This window comes from Macaca fascicularis, chromosome 13 (genome assembly GCF_037993035.2).
Source record: "Macaca fascicularis isolate 582-1 chromosome 13, T2T-MFA8v1.1".
In the NCBI taxonomy this organism is placed as follows: Eukaryota; Metazoa; Chordata; class Mammalia; order Primates; family Cercopithecidae; genus Macaca; species Macaca fascicularis.
In genome coordinates, this window is record NC_088387.1 from 85529272 (window position 1) to 85547071 (window position 17800).

A 17800-nucleotide genomic window follows, 5' to 3' on the forward strand; every position below is an offset into this window, starting at 1 on the left:
TTACTTCAAATACATTGCAATCTTCTGTTAAATGGTATCAATTGGGCCTGAATACTTTGGAGATATGAACAAGCCTATGCTTTCTCTATAAAAATGTAAAAATATGCCAGTAGTATGCTAGATTAGAAATTCTCTTTTAGGCTTTGGATTTGTGAATATGGAAAGAATTATTTGAGTATTTAGATTATTTTTAAGTCATCTAAAGTCCCATTAATTTGCAGTCCCTTCAAATATACACTTTGCGTGGGTTGAGACGATGCCATATATAAATAACCAGCTAATTTGATGACGAGAGCAAACTGGTTGTTCAGCATTGTGTAGGTAGATCAGATGAATTATTTATTGGTTCTGTTTTCTTTTGAAGTTGTTCTTTGTCATCATTAATGAATGTATAAATGTACAGTATTTACGTATGCATTTTTCTTACTAATGTTTTTTATTCCTGTTGGATGAACGAGCTTTTGTATAAGAGCAATTCTGAGAAGAAAGGGAGAAGAAAATGAATGTGTTATGTAAAACATTGTTTTATTTTTCTGTCTTGCTTCAGAGAAAGGAGATGTATCCTCTGGCAGCATCTTGCTCTGTCCATTTTTGCCCGTTAGCAGAATTACCCACCTGGTGAGGAGCACATTGGAGAAATCCGTGGTACATTTAGATGGGAGGGGTGAACAAATGAGAATCCACTATACTGAGAGACAGTGTACACATTTCATAAATTCTGTACCCATGATACTAAAAAAAGCACAATTATTAAGGCCTCAGTAGCCTCTTCCATGACGCGTAGTACGCCTGATAAGTAAGAAGGCAAAGTCACAGTGTGACCCAACCGATCCACGAGATCTTCAGTGAGTCAACGCAATAGGCAAATTTCAGAAGTGGAAATAACAGAATCCACTCTGGTTAGTTTAAGCATGACATGGATTTGTTAGAGAACATTGGGAATCTCACAGAATCTCTGAAGAGAATCTAATTTACCTGGCATACATTTGGTGAGAGGAAACTCAATCATATTTGCTGTGTTCTACTTTCTACTTATTGAAATTCTGTGCTCATTTTGGGTGCAAATCAAGTCTCACTTCCTCCCGGAAACCTCTTCTGGCTCTCTCAGTCCTGACTCATCTCACAGAAGTCTGGTACTTAGAGATGTAAGAGGCTTCAGAGACATTCAATCCAACCTTGCACGCAGTGGGACCTGGAGTATCCCAGGAAGAATGTCATTCGGCTTCTGCTTATCTTCACCTAGAGAAGGACAGAGCTTTGCCTGCCAGCAGAGGAACCTCCTCAAATGGTAAGTCCTTAAAGGTCTTTTCCCAATGGCCTGGAAAAATATTATGTCATTTTTATGTTGTTCCAGATATGCCAGTCTGTGAGTACCATCATGGCTATAATAACACTTACCATCTATTTCCCCTCTGGAATATCCTGAGAGACAGGACATTTCCTTAGTCCTCAGTCATCATAACCCCAGCACAGTGCCTGGCAATTAATTAATAGCCATTGAACAAATACTGGTTTCTACATTGATAGTTCTGGGGGCTGGAATGGCTTGTGCTTTCAGCCTCTGCAACATGGTTCTGTTAACAAATCTCATTTGAGCACAATGAAACTCTTTCTTAAAGAATATGGTATGCATATACCAACTAGAGCTCATTTAATGAGTAGAAAGAAAGCCAGAGTTACTTCTTTCAGAGATTAAAAAAACTAAATTGCTAGCACTTTTAAAGAATCGAGGCCAATGCTTAATCATCCAAACTAGATTTTTTTTTTTTTTTTTTTTTTTTTTTTTGTGGAATTAATATCAAGCTCATCTGTCTGTTGTTTCTGTACCACGTTTTGTTCCTTTCTTTGAAGTTCAGGCCTGCATGTCTGTCTGCGACCTGAGACATTCCTCCCATTGCCTATGATCTTGTAACTCTTACCTGAAGTGGCTTTGATATGACATTGACAGGTTTCTTCTACACTCTGGTCATTTGAGCCTGAAATCAACTCATTTGGCCTATTACCTCCTCCTTGCCTGTTGAAGGCCATGCGTTCCATTTTGAAAATGATTCCACTTACTGAAGAACAAGGGACAACAAAGTAGCCTGATAGGCCTGGCTTCTCCCAGTCATCAAAGAGTTCTATGTGGAGTCACACTGAGTTCTTTATATTTTTGTTTCTCCCCATTTCATCCTCTTCCCTTTCTTTCCTCTACTTCTGTCCTTTAGCCATTTTGGAATTACGGGGGATCTTATGGTCAGGTTTCAGTTGTTAGATGCAGGCATTACTTTGAAGCCACGTGCTCTTTGAGAATATCTAAGCATGAAATCCTCCCCCTCTTTTCTCAGATTTATTTGAAAGTCTCTTAGGCTTGCTGTTTAGTTTTTTTACCTGACCATAAAAATAAAATCGGTTCATTAGCAAATATTTAGAAAACACAGAAGAGTACTGAGAATAAAATAAAACTATTTATGTTCCCCTCAGAAGATTCTGTTTTCCATTTTGGGGTGTGCGCTGTGGTTACATTGTAACAAGTCCCAAAATATGCTTTGCACCTCTCCTTGTATGTGTGAACTTTTGTCTTTGGGGGGTCACAGAATATGAGACAACATAAAAAGTCCCATTTAACATTTCTGGTTTAACGTAAATGTGTATAATCTATATATAATACAGTGGGATGACATTTTGAGGTATTAATTGATTTTTTTCTTCCCAGACTTCCTCTTACCCTCGTAACTTCCCCTCAGATGGGTCAGGAGACAGGAGGCTTCCTTTGCTTCAAGGGAATCTGTCATGGTAGAACCAGGTGACAAAGGCTGCATACTCTGATTTTCAATTTCAAAAACTATAACCAGGAGTGAGACTGATGGATCAGGAAAAAAAGGTAGTCAACTCATTTCTTTCCATTACCTTTGTCTTTTTCTATCACAAATATGTGGAAATATGACAAAAGTTTTATTAGGACCTATAACAAAAGAAAACTCCCAATTACAACAACAATAGCAAAAATTATCAAAAAATAGTCCGGGCATGGTGGTTCATGCCTGTAATCACATCACTTTGGGAGACTGAGGCAGGCGGATCACCTGAGGTCAGGAGTTCAAGACCAGCCTAGCCTGGCCAACATGGTGAAACCCAGTCTCTATTAAAAATACAAAAAAAAAAAAAAATATATATAGCTGGGCATAGTGGTGCATGCCTGTAATCCCAGCTACTTGGGAGGCTGAGGCAGGAGAATCCCTTGAACCTGGGAGGCAGAGGTTGCAATGAGCCAAGATCACGCCACTGCACTCCACCCTGGGTGACAGCATGAGACTCCATTGGAAAAAAAAAAAGGACAAAACCACCCTAAATTATCAAGAAATAAATTTCAAAAGAAATGTACAGGTCTAACATACAAAAATTAGTATAAAAATGAGTTTACAGAGGTTCATAAAGGAAGACAAGAAGGCAGAAATAAATGTAGAGAGAGATACGTCTTTTGGGTGACAGGAAGACTTACTACTACCAAGAGGCTAAATCTCCCTAAATGAACTTGTAATGTTCAGGCACTCTCAATCAAAATCTCATCAGGATTACTTGTGGAACCTGACAGTATCATCCCAAAGATCAAATGGAAGAGCAAACATGCAGGAATATTGAGGAAATTCTGAGTTGAGAAGTATGAGAAAACTTGACGACAAATCAAAACTATTATGAAGCTGTACAAAACTGGTGCAGGAATAAAAATCCAGATCAATGGAACGGAATAGATATCTGAAATAAATTCTAAGGCATATGAAAGTTTTGTTTCCCCAGATTTACTGCAATAATTTCCCAATTTTAAAAACTAGAGTCTCCTATCTCTTTTATTAATCCCTTTCTAGCCTTTCTCCCCAAGACAACCAGAGTCATTGCCTAAAAACATAATAGGGTTATATATAAACCTGTGGCTTAAAAGCTTTCAATGGTTTTCCTTGCACTTGGAATTAAATCCATATTCCTACACTGAGTGGCCAGACCCGCTACTCCCGCTAACCTCTCTCACAGCATGCCTCTCCACGCTCAGCATGTCTCAGCCACGCTGGCCAGTTTCCTTCCTCCACAGAGCCAAGTTCTTTCTCCCGACAGAGTGTTTGCATGAGCTGCTCCTTCCACGTGGAGTGCTTTTCCCCAGCTCTTTCCCAGGCTGGCTCAATCCTATTATTTGAGCTCCAGCTCCCATTCAGTGGAACTTTCTTCAAGCAGTCTGGAAGAGGAAACTGCCCCACATCAACGCTTCATTATTTTCTCTCTGCGGTCATTTGTTTCCTTCGCAGCACTTTGCAAGTTGCAATACTTAATCTGTTTGCTTAGCATGCATGGTCTCCTCCTCTGTACTCTGTATTCCACCATGGCTGGGACCAGGCTCTGCTCATCCTTGTCCCTCCGGCATCTAGCACAGAACACGCCGCAGCAGTAACTCAGTCAGTGTTTGTGGGGTGAAAGAAGGAGTGCATACATACACGGATAATAAAGTTAACTCTTTGAATCAGTGGGGAGAAGAAATGATGTTTGGGCAACAGGGTAGCTCTTTGGAACAACAGACCCCACGAATGCCTTACCTTCTTGCATAAAAATGAATTTATGGTTAATCAAAGTTTTAATGTACAATTTTAAAAACATAACATTTTTGTCTCCACCATCTTCATTGAGTTATAGTTGACAATACAAATTATATATATTTAAGTGTACGATGTGATTATCAGGAATAGATGTACGTTGTGTGATGATTACCAGAATTCAATTAACACATCTATCACCACACAGTTACCATTTGTGTGTGTGTGTGCGTGTGTGTGGTGATGAGGACACTTAGGATCTACTCTGTTAGCAAATTTCAAGTAGACAATACAATAAACTATAATCACCATGCTTTACATTAGATCCGCAGTACTTATTCACCTTATAACTGAAAGTTTGTAGATTTGACAAATATCTCCCCATTTTTTTCCATCTCTGAGCCCCTGGCAACCACCTTTCTACTATCTGCTTCTATGAGTTCAACTTTTTTAGTTTGCACATATAACTGAGAACATAAACTAATTGTCTTTCTGTGCCTTATTTCACTTAACATAATGTCCTCCAGGTTCATCCATGTTGTTGCAAATGGTAGAATTTTATGATTGAATAATGTGTGTGTGTGTGTGTGTATGTGTGTGTGTACATACCACATTTTCTTTATCCATTCATCAGTGGTCACTTATGTTGTTTCCATATCTTGGCTATTGTAAATAATGCTACGATGAACATGATAGTGCAGATATCTCTTAAACATACTGATTTGGGCCGGGGGAAGTGGCTCATGCCCATAAGCCCAGCACTTGGGGAGGCTGAGGCAGGAGGATCACTTGAGGTCAGGAGTTTGAGACCAGTCTGAGCAACATGCTGAGATCCTGTCTCTACAAACAATTTTTTTAAATTAGCTAGGCGTGGTGGCATATACCTGCCAGCTACGTGGGAGGGTGAGGTGGGAAGATCACTTGAGCTCAGGAGTTCCAGGCTACAGTGAGCTATGATCACACCACTGCACTGCAGCCTTGGTGACAGAGCAAGGCCCTCCTCTTAAATATATATGTATTTCATTTCCTTTGTGTATGTACCCAGAAGTGAGGTTGCTGGATCATATTGTAGTTTAGGTTTTCATTTTTTGAGGAATCTTCATACTGTTTTCCATGACTGTATCAATTTACAGTCCCATCAACAGTTTACAAAGGCTCCCTTTTCTCCACACCCTCACCAACACTTGTTATCTCTTGTCTTTTTGATAATAGCCACCCAACAGGTGTGAGGTAATATCTCCTTGTGAAAACCTTAACATTTTCTAAAGAAAACATAATATTTTTACGTATCTTGTGAGGTAATACATGTGTATAATTCTTTGTGGGTTAAAAACAAAACAAAACAAAACAAAATGTGATAGAGGCCATATGTGGCCTAAAAGCTTAAAAGATTTACTGTCTGGCCCTTTAAGGAAAAGTTTGGTCATAACTAAGAAATGTCTTGTATCTTTTGTTAAAAATTTAAAATCACTCTATCTTATGTTAAAAAAAAATTGGGGCATTGATGTATATAAAGCTAATGTCATAAGCAATATCATTGTCTTGACTTTCAGTGTAAGTTGATGTCACTGTGAGCTAATACATGTGTGTAATTCTTTGTGGGTTAAAACAAAACAAAACAAAACAAATACGATACAGCCTATATGTGACCTAAAAGCTTAAAAGATTTACTGTCTGGCCCTTTAAGGAAAAGTTTGGTGATAACTAAGAAATGTTTGTATCTTGCATTAAAAATTTAAAATCACTCTATCTTATGTTAAAAAAAATTGGCATTGATGTATATAAACCTAATGCCATAAGCAATATTATTGTCTTGACTTTCCGTGTAAGTTGATGTCACAGAGACCACACCAAAGGCAATGGTTTAAATGAAACAGAAGCTAATTTTTACCAGGCCAAGCAGTTCAAGGCTGATAGGGTGACTGCAACCTCAATCTGCATCTTCCGTTTCCCAGCCAATGGGAAGATGGACAGGCAAAGGGAAACAGGCAATTTCATCTCATCCAGAAGTTAGTCTCATGGACATGGTGTGCTTCTTTTTTGTTCACATTCTGCTTACTGGAATATGGCCATGTCTAGCTGCCTGGGAGACTGGGAATGCTGTCTTTAGATGGACAGCCTTCTTCCAAGCTTGAATGAAGAAGCTCCATTATTAAAAGTCGGGGAGAATGATTACTGATGGACATCTTGGAGTTCCTGCCACAAAGAGTAACTTGGCCCCAAAGCTACCATGCTTATTCCTCTCTTCTCACTAATATTTTGCCTTAGATTAGTTTTAAAATTAGTTAGATTTTCCCTTTTTGAAACTCAAGATTCAAAGTTCACAGAGAGGTTTATGCTTTTCTTGCCAGTATCAGTTCCCTATCTTTGCAAAAGTTTACTCATTCTATCCCAGGTTAGCAAACCCATTGCCTTTGTAATAGGGACTGATTCAGAAAGCCAAACTATGCATTTCAACATAATCTCTGCTCCAGGCATTCATTTTTAAAACCCTTTCTCTCTTGCAAAGTCATGTTCATCAACCTAATTTGTAGAGCAGCGGTCAGCAAACTTTTCCTTAAAGGGCCAGACAGTAAATCTTTTAAGCTTTTAGGCCACATATGGCCTCTGTCACATTTTGTTTTGTTTTGTTTTTAACCCTCTAAAATGTAAAAAATATTGTTAGCTTTCAGGCTGTACAAAAATAGGCTGCTGAGTTGGATGTGGTGCAAATGCCATAGTTTGCTGACTCTTGTTGCAGAGCAATGTATGTCTGTATATTTCTCTTGAACAGTGGGGAAGTGGAAGTTACGTTATTCCAGCACCAGATGGTATATATCCAGGAACTATAGGGAACATCTTGCTACATCTGAACAATGACTACAGCTCTGTAACCCCAATGCAGCTATGTTTGCTGCTACACACTGAGTCTGAGGGCCAAAAATTATAACACAGTCAGATCCTACAACTTTATGCTCTCTATATATCATGTTGCCAGGATGAAAGTTGAAGTTTGAGGTTCAAGGTTGAAAGATGAAAGTTGAAATTTTTTTCAATGTTATAAACATCAATCTGTATATACCTTTGTTGACACCGTAATAGCTCAGACAATATATAGCTTACAAATGACTTTCAAATTCCCGACTTTAAAATTCATACAGACTGCATAATCTATAAATATTCATTATCGTTTGTTATATAAATCAGCAAGTATTTATTGAACGTCTACCATATGCCAGGCAGTGTACTAGACGGCGGGAATACAACAGTTAACAAAACAAAGTCCTTACTCCCCAGTAGGGGGAGCTCACATTCTAGAGGAGAAACATGGACAATAAATAAGCACATACATTTAAAACACAGCCGGTGATGACAAGTGCTGTGATGAAAAACAAAGCAAGGTAAGGAAATAGATATTGTTTGAAGCGACTGTTTTAGAGTGGTAAGGAGGTCTTTAAAATGAGGTGAGAGTTGAACTCAGTCAAGAATGCGATGCAGAAGCAAGCCATACGGTTATCTAGGGGCTATCTTGGGAACTGAGGAGGGTGGGGGGAGGTGCAGGGAGCAGGGTAAAGACCTTCAGTGAGGTGTGTTTAGGATCAGGAGAGGGCCAGCTGGCTGGAGTGGAGAGAGGCTAATAAAGCTGGAAAATATAGGACCTTTTAATTCATTATAAGGTCTTTGGATTTTATTTTGCGGAGATGGGAAGCCTTCGAAAGATTCTGAGCAATGAAGGGTTATGATGGAATTGAGGTTTTAAGGGAGCTGTTATCGTTGCTGTGCAGAAAATACAGTAAGGGCAAGGAGAGAATCAGGTGCACGAGGTGGGAGGTTATTATAATTGTGCAGGTGAGAGATGACGGTGGTTGGGCTGGGCGGTGGTGAGAAATGTAACTATTTTCATGTGGTTCAGCACATAAGAAAAGTTTGTCTTTAATTGTATATATTTTCTAATCCCGGAGGAATCCAGTACCACCTAATTGTCTATCCCAGAATAGGCACTACTAGCCAAAGCCTCTTACAATGGAAAACACAGGCTAATTAAACTAGGATTTACTATATGGTTTACTTTTATATCTCAAAATCTAGACATAGCCATGTTATAATTGCTAATAAAGGGCCTTGGCTATAAATCAGGATGACTTCATGAAGCAGTACTTGCTTTTAATATTGAAGAATTGACAGAACTCTATTTAGAACTGAGTTATGTACAACACTAATCTTTCAGGGATGGCTTGATTTTCAGTCCTCTGTTTCCATCATTGGATTGCTTTGTTGCAATGGGAATGAACACAAACAAATGTAACTCTATGCCTAACAATGCAAGGCAACAACTGCATACAAACAAAGCTAAGCTCAAAGTGCACGCTCAATTAATCGTTGTGAATGACAACTGCGTGATAAAGTTTAGTATTTAAAACTTAACACATTTAAGTGCTGAGGACACCATAGAAGATTAAATGTCTATGAGTACCCTCCAAGTTAACTTACTTTTCTAAATTACTTCTAGGGAGTGGCTTAGGTACAAGGTAAATAAAGCTTATTTTGTCTCCATTCTTCCATTTCTCTGCCATTTTTTTTATTCTCCAATTTAAAAGTTTTAATTAAAAAGTAAACTTTAATGTCGAAAATGCAAACTTGGGGAGGGCAGAAAGATCACACACAAGCTGTCACTTCACACTTGGAGGGTTGCACAGTGGCCCGGCAGAGCTGCTCTTCACTTCCCAGACAGTGGGGTGGCGGCTGGGCAGAGGTGCTCCTCACTTCCCAGACGGGACGGCGGCTGGGCAGAGGTGCTCCTCACTTCCCAGACGGGGCGGCGGCTGGGCAGAGGTGCTCCTCACTTCCCAGACGGGGCGGCGGCTGGGCAGAGGTGCTCCTCACTTCCCAGACGGTGGGGCGGCCGGGCAGAGATCTCTGCCATTTTTTAAAGTTCCCTTCAATACTAAGTTTGGAATTTTTTTTCCCTCTCCAACATTCCCCAAACTCACTCACTAGTGGATTTTTTTTTTTTAAGTTATTTGTTTCTCTTAAAAAAACAAAGAGGAGGGTATTTTATGAAGGCAAAATAGGTTCTCTTGCTAAGACTAATCTTTAATCTCTTACTTTATTGATAGTTATATAAAAGAAAATGTACAGATTCAAATACCCTGTGCAGCTTAATGAGGTTTTATTTATATATATACTCATGCAACTACTATCTTGATCAACATATAACACATTTACAGCATACCAAATAATCCTTTCTGCTCCCTACTAGTCAATACCCCACCAATGGGAATCATATTAAGCTCTATCTCCATAGTTTTGCCTGTTTTTGAACTTTACAAATGGAATCATATAGTATGTACTGTTGGCCCTTCGTATCCATGGGTTACCCATCTATGGATTCAGTCAACCATGGGATAAAAATATTTGAAAAAAAAAATTACATCGGCACTAAACATGTACAGACTTTTCCCCTTATCATTATTCACTAAAAAAGACAGTCTAATAACTATTTACACAGCGTTTATATTGTATTAAGTATTATAAGTAATCTAGAGATGATTTAAAGTGTACTGAGAGGGTGTGCGTATGCAAACCCTATGCCATTTCATATGAGAGACTTGAGCATCCTCAGATTTTAGTACCGGGGCAGTCCTGGAACCAATCATCAATCATGTGCAGGTACCAAGGGGTCATTGTACTCTTTTGTATCTGGCTTCTTTTACTCAATTTTTTTTTTTTTTTTTTCCTGAGACAAGGTCTCACTCTATCACTCAGGCTGGAGTGCAGTGGTGCAATCACGGCTAACTGCAGCCTCAACCACCCAGGCTTGGTTGCTACTCCCACCTCAGGCTCCCAAGCATCTGAAACTAGAGGCATGTGTCACCACACCCAGCTAATTTTTGTGTGTATTTTTTGTAGAGACAAGGTTTCGCTTTATTGCCCAGGATAGTCTCAAACTCCTAGGCTTAAGCGATCCACCCACCTTGGCCTCCCAAAGTGCTGGGATTACAGGTGCCTGCCACCGCATCTGGCCTGGCCTACTCAATATCATGTATATAAAATTCATCCAAGTTGTCACATATAGCAGAAGTTCTTTTTTTATTTTTCACTGCTGTTTGGTATTCTATTGTGTAAGTATACTTCAATTTATTTATCTGTTGTACCGTCTCTGGACTTTGGTAGTCTTCAGTTTTGGGCTATTGTGAGTAAAGCTCTGTGAACATTCTTATACATGTCTTTAGGTGGACATAAGTACTCATTTATGTTGAACGTATACCTAAAGGTTGAATTACTGCATCAGAAGTTTTGTGTATATTGACTAATTTTTGGATAAAACAAAGAATAAATTCATGCCAGAAAGACAATAGTGTTAGATGATTGATTTGAATTGAGAACATTTAATTAAATTACTTGAAATTGTTTGCTTGGTTATTATTTTGCTCTTTATAAAAGACAGTGAAAAAATATACCTCACTCATTAAGACGGCCATTATTTTACAAAACACAGACAATAACAAGTGTTGGCAAGGATATGGGAAAATTGGAACTGTATGCATTGCTTGTGCAAATATAAAATGGTGCAACAGCTATGGAAAATAGTATGGAGGTTCCTCAAAAATTCCAAATAGGATTATCACATGATCTAGCAATCCCACTTCTGGGTACATATCCAAAAGAATTGAAAACAGTATCTCAAAGATTTATTTGCATACCCATGTTCATTGCAGTGTTATTAAAGATAGCCAGGAGGTGGAAGCAACCTAAATGTCCATCAGCGGATGAATGGATAAATGAAATGTAGTCTATACATACAATGGAATATTATTCAGCTTTAAAAAAGAAGCAAATCCTGCCATGTGCTACAACATGGATGAACCTTGAGGATGTTTTGCTAAGTGACATAAGCCAGTCACAAAAAGACAAACGCTGCATGATTCCATTTATATGAGGAATCTAAAGTAGTCAAACTCTTAGAAACAGAAAGTAGAATAGTGGTTACCAGGGGCTAGTGGGAGGGGAAAAAGAAAAGTTACTGTTTAATGGGTATAGAGTTTCAGATATGCAATATGAAAATTTCTGGAGATTCTTTGCACAACAATGTGCACTGTACAATACACTTAGAAATGGTTAAGATGGTTTAAAAAAGATATTTTAAAAACAACAACAACAACAACACCCCATAGCTTTGATTGAAAAATATTCCTTTCTTATTTTAGGTAAGCAAGTGTTAAAAGAAACGAGATGCAGACTGGTGTCTACTCGATGTACATGTTTCAGAAGCTTTTGTGGAACATCAATGTACTTGCTCATGAAGCCTTCTCTATTCCCTTGTTACCACATGAATGATTTGGGGGAAAATAAGATCCCTGAAATTGAGTATACTTACATAATTAATTGAAGAAAAGGAACTGGAAACCATAACCACAGGAAGAATGTACAAGACATTTATTTTCTAGCACTTTCTGATTAAATAAAGCTATTTTTGTACTTCTGATCTTTGCATGAAACAAAAAAACCCTGAAGTCATAGTGACTCATAAATAACCTTGATGAAGCATTCAGTCCATGACCTAGCAGGTTGCAGATTGTCAATAGATGTGATTGAGTGCAAAGACCTCTTGACAACAGCTGTGCTGGTGCTAAAGGCCATCTCCAACAGAACAAATGTTACCTCTCCAGAGGAACAACTGCCTGAAAATCCTGGTGTGGGCACCAGAACTTGATGAGCAAAGCTGAGGCTTTAGGAAGACATCATACCTTTCCCAAAATGGTCATGAATTTAGGTAAGCCAGAGAGCTCTGTAGACATGTGATTCTGTTGATGAATGGCAGGCTTTCCAGCCAAGAATATTATTGGCTCTTAGTTGTCCTAAATTCAGCTTTCTGACTTGACCTTACTTGAAAATAGAATGGGTCAGTCATATGCTCACAGTCGCCATTTATTGTTATGGAATTTGTGAATTAGTTTTTACCTCTGTTGAGGCATACTTTTGGGTTAGTCCTAGGCAGTCTTTGACCTTGGGCCATATGCTGTCTGCCCTACCCTTGCCATAGGCCCCAGGATCTAATTTCAGAATAAAAGTTGGAAAGCTGCCTCCATTCTGCAACTTCCTAAATAGGCCCAGATAGTAATACTATAATAGCTAAACTAGGAAGCATTATTTTTCTCATTAGTCTCTAGTTTTCAATAAAGCAGATACTCTAAATTGTAATACTGTACATTTTCCATGGGACTAAGTACAATTATTTAGATTTACAATTATTTTAAAATAGAATATAAATAATTTTTTCCCTGAATTTAATCTTTTCTTTTTTTTTCCCCTCCCTCCTTCCCTCCCTCCCTCCCTTTCTCTCCTCCCCTCCTCCCCATTGCATCTCTATACCAGCTGAGCTAATTTGAAATAGAAGCCATGAATTTGGACTCGAGTCAGACAATACCAGCACAGCTCTCACTAGCTGTGTAACTTTGGGAAACTCTTACTCCCTCAATGTATCTGTTTCTCTTGTAAGACAAAGATGATAATACTACATCTCTTAGAGTTGCTGTGATGATCACAAGATGCTTTGTGCCTGGCTATAGTTAACACTTGATAAATGTTAGCTACTCCATATTATTGATATGTTGTCATAATCACATAAGCAACATCAAGAACATTGATTTGGAGTAAGAAAAAAAAGCTCCTACGAGCCACCAAATTGCCACAGATGATGGCTACAGGGGTTTAAAAACTTTGCGAATTAAAAACACAGGGAAAAAAACTGAGTAGGAAAAATTTATTTTTAGTCAATGAAACAAGAATAAAAATGTTGTGTTACATGAATAAAAATTAGTTCTGGTCTACACCACAACAAGGAAATTTTCCTATGAGTAGCATTTATAGTGGTGAAACTGGTTTAGGAGATGACCTTTCTTTGAATTGAACAGGATATCAGAAAAAAATTTAAGCTTAAAGATCACCTGATCCAACTCAGTCATTTTACAGGTGAAGAGACAGGTTTCAGGAGATTAAGCAACTTGCCTAAGGTTACGTGTCTGGTGGCAGAGCACAATCAGAACCGTGGATCTCCTGATTGGAGCCCAGGGGGTCATTCTGCAGGAGCACACAGCTTTTGAAATGTGACAAGATCAAAAAGCCCAGAGAACTTTCACGCTGGAATGAGAACAATTTTGCATTCACATCAGGGCTTATTTTTCATACCTGGAATTCAAAGCATCTGAAAACAGATATCATTATTCCTGTTGTACAAATGGAAAAATCTGGACAAAGATAAGCTCTAAGCTGACTGGCTTTGTTGTCCAACTTCAGGCTCCATAAATACTCTCATCGTGCCCGTGCAAGCTGGTATGTCAACGTGCTGCAGGTGCCTGCTCTGATTCTGGCACACTTCATAGCTTGCTTTCCATTGCTTACTCCTATGTTTCTTGGTCATTGTCAGTTCCTTGCCAAATGCAGATCTTACAAAGGACAAGTATTCTTTTTTCCTTCATAGTACCTGCTGGGCACCATTCAAGAAGTTCAGGATTCACTTCATTCAAGACGTGAACTTCTTGAACAGTGCCCAGCATATACATGACTATCAGTGAGTACTTCTTGAATGAATGAATGAAAAACTGGCACTCTGCATTTCTTTATCTAGCCACTCAGATTGGCAGATGAATTTGAGGCTATGTCTAGGCATTGGTTTTGAGACCTCTACTATGTGATGGCCAATTTTATGCTCTGTGACTTTGGGTAAAAAACTAACCTGACCTTGAACCACACCCTGAATTCCAGAGCACAACCTGCTGAGCACGGGACTGACAGGAAGGGGAAAAAGACAGGGTATATCTCAGAGAATTGGACACAGAGGTATAAAATGGAATTCTTCATACCCTGCACATTGTGAAGACTCTGTTGAGCTTCACCAGTGAAGTCAATGAAGTACCTTCTCTGAGAGAAGGAATAGAACCAAACACCTATATACATATAAATACAGTGAATCCAAATAGGGCCTCCCTCCAGTGGGCCTATTCAGCCAGCATTACCAAGGCTAACTCATCCTTCAGACTGGGTGTATGAGGCTTCTTTTAGCCTCAAGTTGAACTTCATGTTCATTTGATGCATACTTTACCAGTATACGGATAGTCTCTAATTTATAATGGCTCAACTTTACAATGGTATGAAAGTGATACACATTCAACAATCATACTTCATGCCACCATTCTGCTTTTCCCTTTCGGCATGGTATTTAATAAGTGACATAAGAAACACAACATTTTATGGGCTTTGTGTTAGATGATTTTGCCCAGCCATAAGCTACTGTAAGTTTTCTGAGCATGTTAGAGGTAGGCTAGGCTAAGCTATGATGTTCAGTAGGTTAGGTATATTGAAGGCATTTTTGACTTACAATATTTTCCGCTTATAGGTTTACTAAGACATACCTCCACCATAAGTCAAGGAGCATCTGTATACAGACTGCTTACTTGTTCCCATCACAGAGAGTTGAATAGCAAAACAGCTTTAGGCTTTTACTTTTGTTTCCTTAAGCAAAACAGCTTCAACTTCCCTGGTGAACTAGTTCCCTAGTCCACACCCTATGTGAGCGAACAAAAAATCCTCCGCAAAGGCTGCCTTATGCAGAACTGCAGATCTCCTGACTCCCAGATGTCGTCTATAGCATTTTATAGACAACATGGCCCTGAGGGTTCACACCAACTGATACGGTCATCCTCCCAGATGGCACATTTGGGTCATGAGACCCACCACTTCTGAGATTTCACGCTACTTTGGCAGTCAAGCCAAAGATATGCTAAATGTGACCTTCTCCTCTAATGTATGCCACAGGGAGATCATCAAGTTATAGTGCGACCCGGGTGTTGGCAAATTCATTGCTCATGAGGAAAGCTCCTCAGAATGGGTATTGTGTTTTCATTTCTCGCCTAGCAAGAGCAACCTCATCATCACTAACTACAGCTGAAACTGGCTTATCAAGACCTAGAAGCTGACCATCTCCTAACTGAGAAAACCTCATTGATCACACAGCTGACTGATGGTTAACATACAGCTTCCGGAGATAAGGATAGACAGAACATTCAGTGATCTTCAGCATGGACAAGTACTTTCAGGCCATGGGGATGTTTTCAGTGCTTCTTTTGAAGGCCTCTGCTCTAACCCTAGTTGCTCCTATCTTTACGGATCATGTGGTCAATAGCGAGATACGGAATTTTAAAGGAAAGATTATGATAGGTAAGTTGAAAGGAGTAAACAGCATCTGTGACACAAGCTAGTTGTGAACGTACTTGACCAGGTTTTCTGTTGGCCAGACTCTACCTGTGGCTACACAGGTAACCTGTAACACCTGATAGGCAGACTCATCAAACCCCTTCTTGTCAAACCCTTGAAAATAAAGACCTTAATTTATGATGCATAGAAAATATCATTGTAAGAGTGGGAGAAGCCTTCTGTAAGCAATCCTGGGCCCTATACACGCTTACAGACATTTGGAATTGATGGGGACGGTTACTATAACACCTATTGATGGAAGAAAACTACCTTGTGGCTTTAGAGTGTTGGAACAATATTTGTAAGGGACCCGGTCATTATCAGGAAGGGAAGTAGAGGGAGCTTTTCTGGCTTTGGTGGGGTTCCCTCCAGCTCTATACCTGTTTCCCTGGTGAACCATTCTGCCTTACATTTGTCCCTGCACTTGCTGGGAAGGCAAAGTGTGTGGGTTATCGACGGGTCTTTAATAGATAGCGAAGACCAATATGATGCCTCCTTCTTCTGCCTGGCTCCCACTAAAGTGCCAAAAATTTAGATAATTCCCCAGGTCGCCAGGCTATAGGCTTCCAACAGGAAGTCTCAAGAAATGTTTTGGAAATAGCTTTCCTCAGAGGAAACAACAGCTGAGTCAGGAGCATTGTTCCACTAGTGGACCAGAGGGTTGACGGACTTAATTAGGGTGAATAGTTGAAGCGGGACCAAGATGGTTTTTTCCTTGGGGACCAATGTACTCTGTTAAAAGACAAAAAAAAGAAATGCTTATGCAATGACTTTCTTCCTAAAAATTCAGAACACTTCAAAAATTCCCATTAATTGTATTCTCACCACAACTCTGAAGGTTAGTTCACTTATGACGCCAATGTCTTTAGGGCAGTTACATGCACACGCATGACTTATCTTACAGCAACCCATAGTCATTAGAAACACTGAAAAGTTATAGAGTACCATCACAAAATCTTTTCTTTCTTTCTTTTTTTTTTTTTTTTTTTTGAAACAGTCTCGCTTTGTCACCTAGGCTGGAATGGAGTGCAGTGGTGCAATCTTGGCTCACTGCAACCTCTGCCTCCCGGGTTCAAGCAACTCTCCTGCCTCAGCCTCCTGGGTAACTGGAACTACAGGAGCCCACCACCATGGCCAGCTAAATTTTTCTTTTTTTTTGTATTTTTAGTAGAGATGGGGTTTCACCATGTTGGTCGGGCTGGACTCGAACTCCTGACCTCAGATGATCCACCCACCTTGGCTTCCCAAAGTGCTGGGATTACAGGCGTGAGCCACTGCACATGGCCACCAAATATTTTCAAGGCCTTCAAATTGTGCTTGGAGAGGAGAGACTATTTAGAGATACTTTATGGACATAAAAAATGAATAGCCCACTGTGTCCTCCTACAACTTACATTTTTTTCAATTTCAGACTTTGAGCACTGGATCTTTCCACTTGCTTTGTCTTGTGTGGAGAGATTTGATTTTAAAATCTTTTATTATACGAGTTTGCATCTTTCCATCATTTCTATTTTATGAAAGTAGATGCTATGTTATTTCAGGCATAGATATTTATAACTGCCATATATTCATTGTGAATTGGAGTCTTAAACATTATAAAGAGGCATTACCCAATAGAGCTTTCTGGGATAATGGAAGTTTTCTCTGTGCCACTTAAATTAATTTAATTAAATAAAATTTAAAATGTAGTTTATCACATTAACCACGTTTCTAATGTTCAGGAGTCACAGGTGACTAGTGGCTACTGAATTGAAAAGTACAGTTATACAGTATCCTCTTTGCTTTGCTTAATGCTTTTTGGGTTGATTTCTACCTTGTCTGACATCAAAGACTTGATCCTTGCTTTATTTTTGCTTACTTTTGACTGGCACAACTTTGCCTAACCTTTTATTTTTAACCTTTCTGGATCACTCGGTTTCAGGCAAGTCTTTTGTACAAAGCATAATGTTGAAATCCGTTTTAATCTTCAGTTAGTTTAAGCCTATCTACATTTGTTGATATAAACTCTG

General features: G+C 39.2%; 1 protein-coding gene across 2 annotated transcripts in view; it reads left to right on the forward strand.

The window, feature by feature from the left end:
- The first annotated feature begins 1106 nt into the window (after positions 1 to 1106).
- FEZ2 (fasciculation and elongation protein zeta 2) overlaps positions 1107 to 17800 on the forward strand; it is a 116968-nt gene continuing 100274 nt past the window's right edge. Inside the window, exon 1 of one of the 2 annotated variants that reach the window (XM_074011973.1) lies at positions 1107 to 1288. In XM_074011973.1, the coding sequence (XP_073868074.1) occupies positions 1212 to 1288 (77 nt within the window). In that variant the 5' untranslated portion in view covers positions 1107 to 1211. Of the gene's footprint in view, positions 1289 to 7854; positions 7940 to 17800 lie in introns of those variants that run through there. The other variant, XM_074011972.1, reaches the window with a different exon arrangement.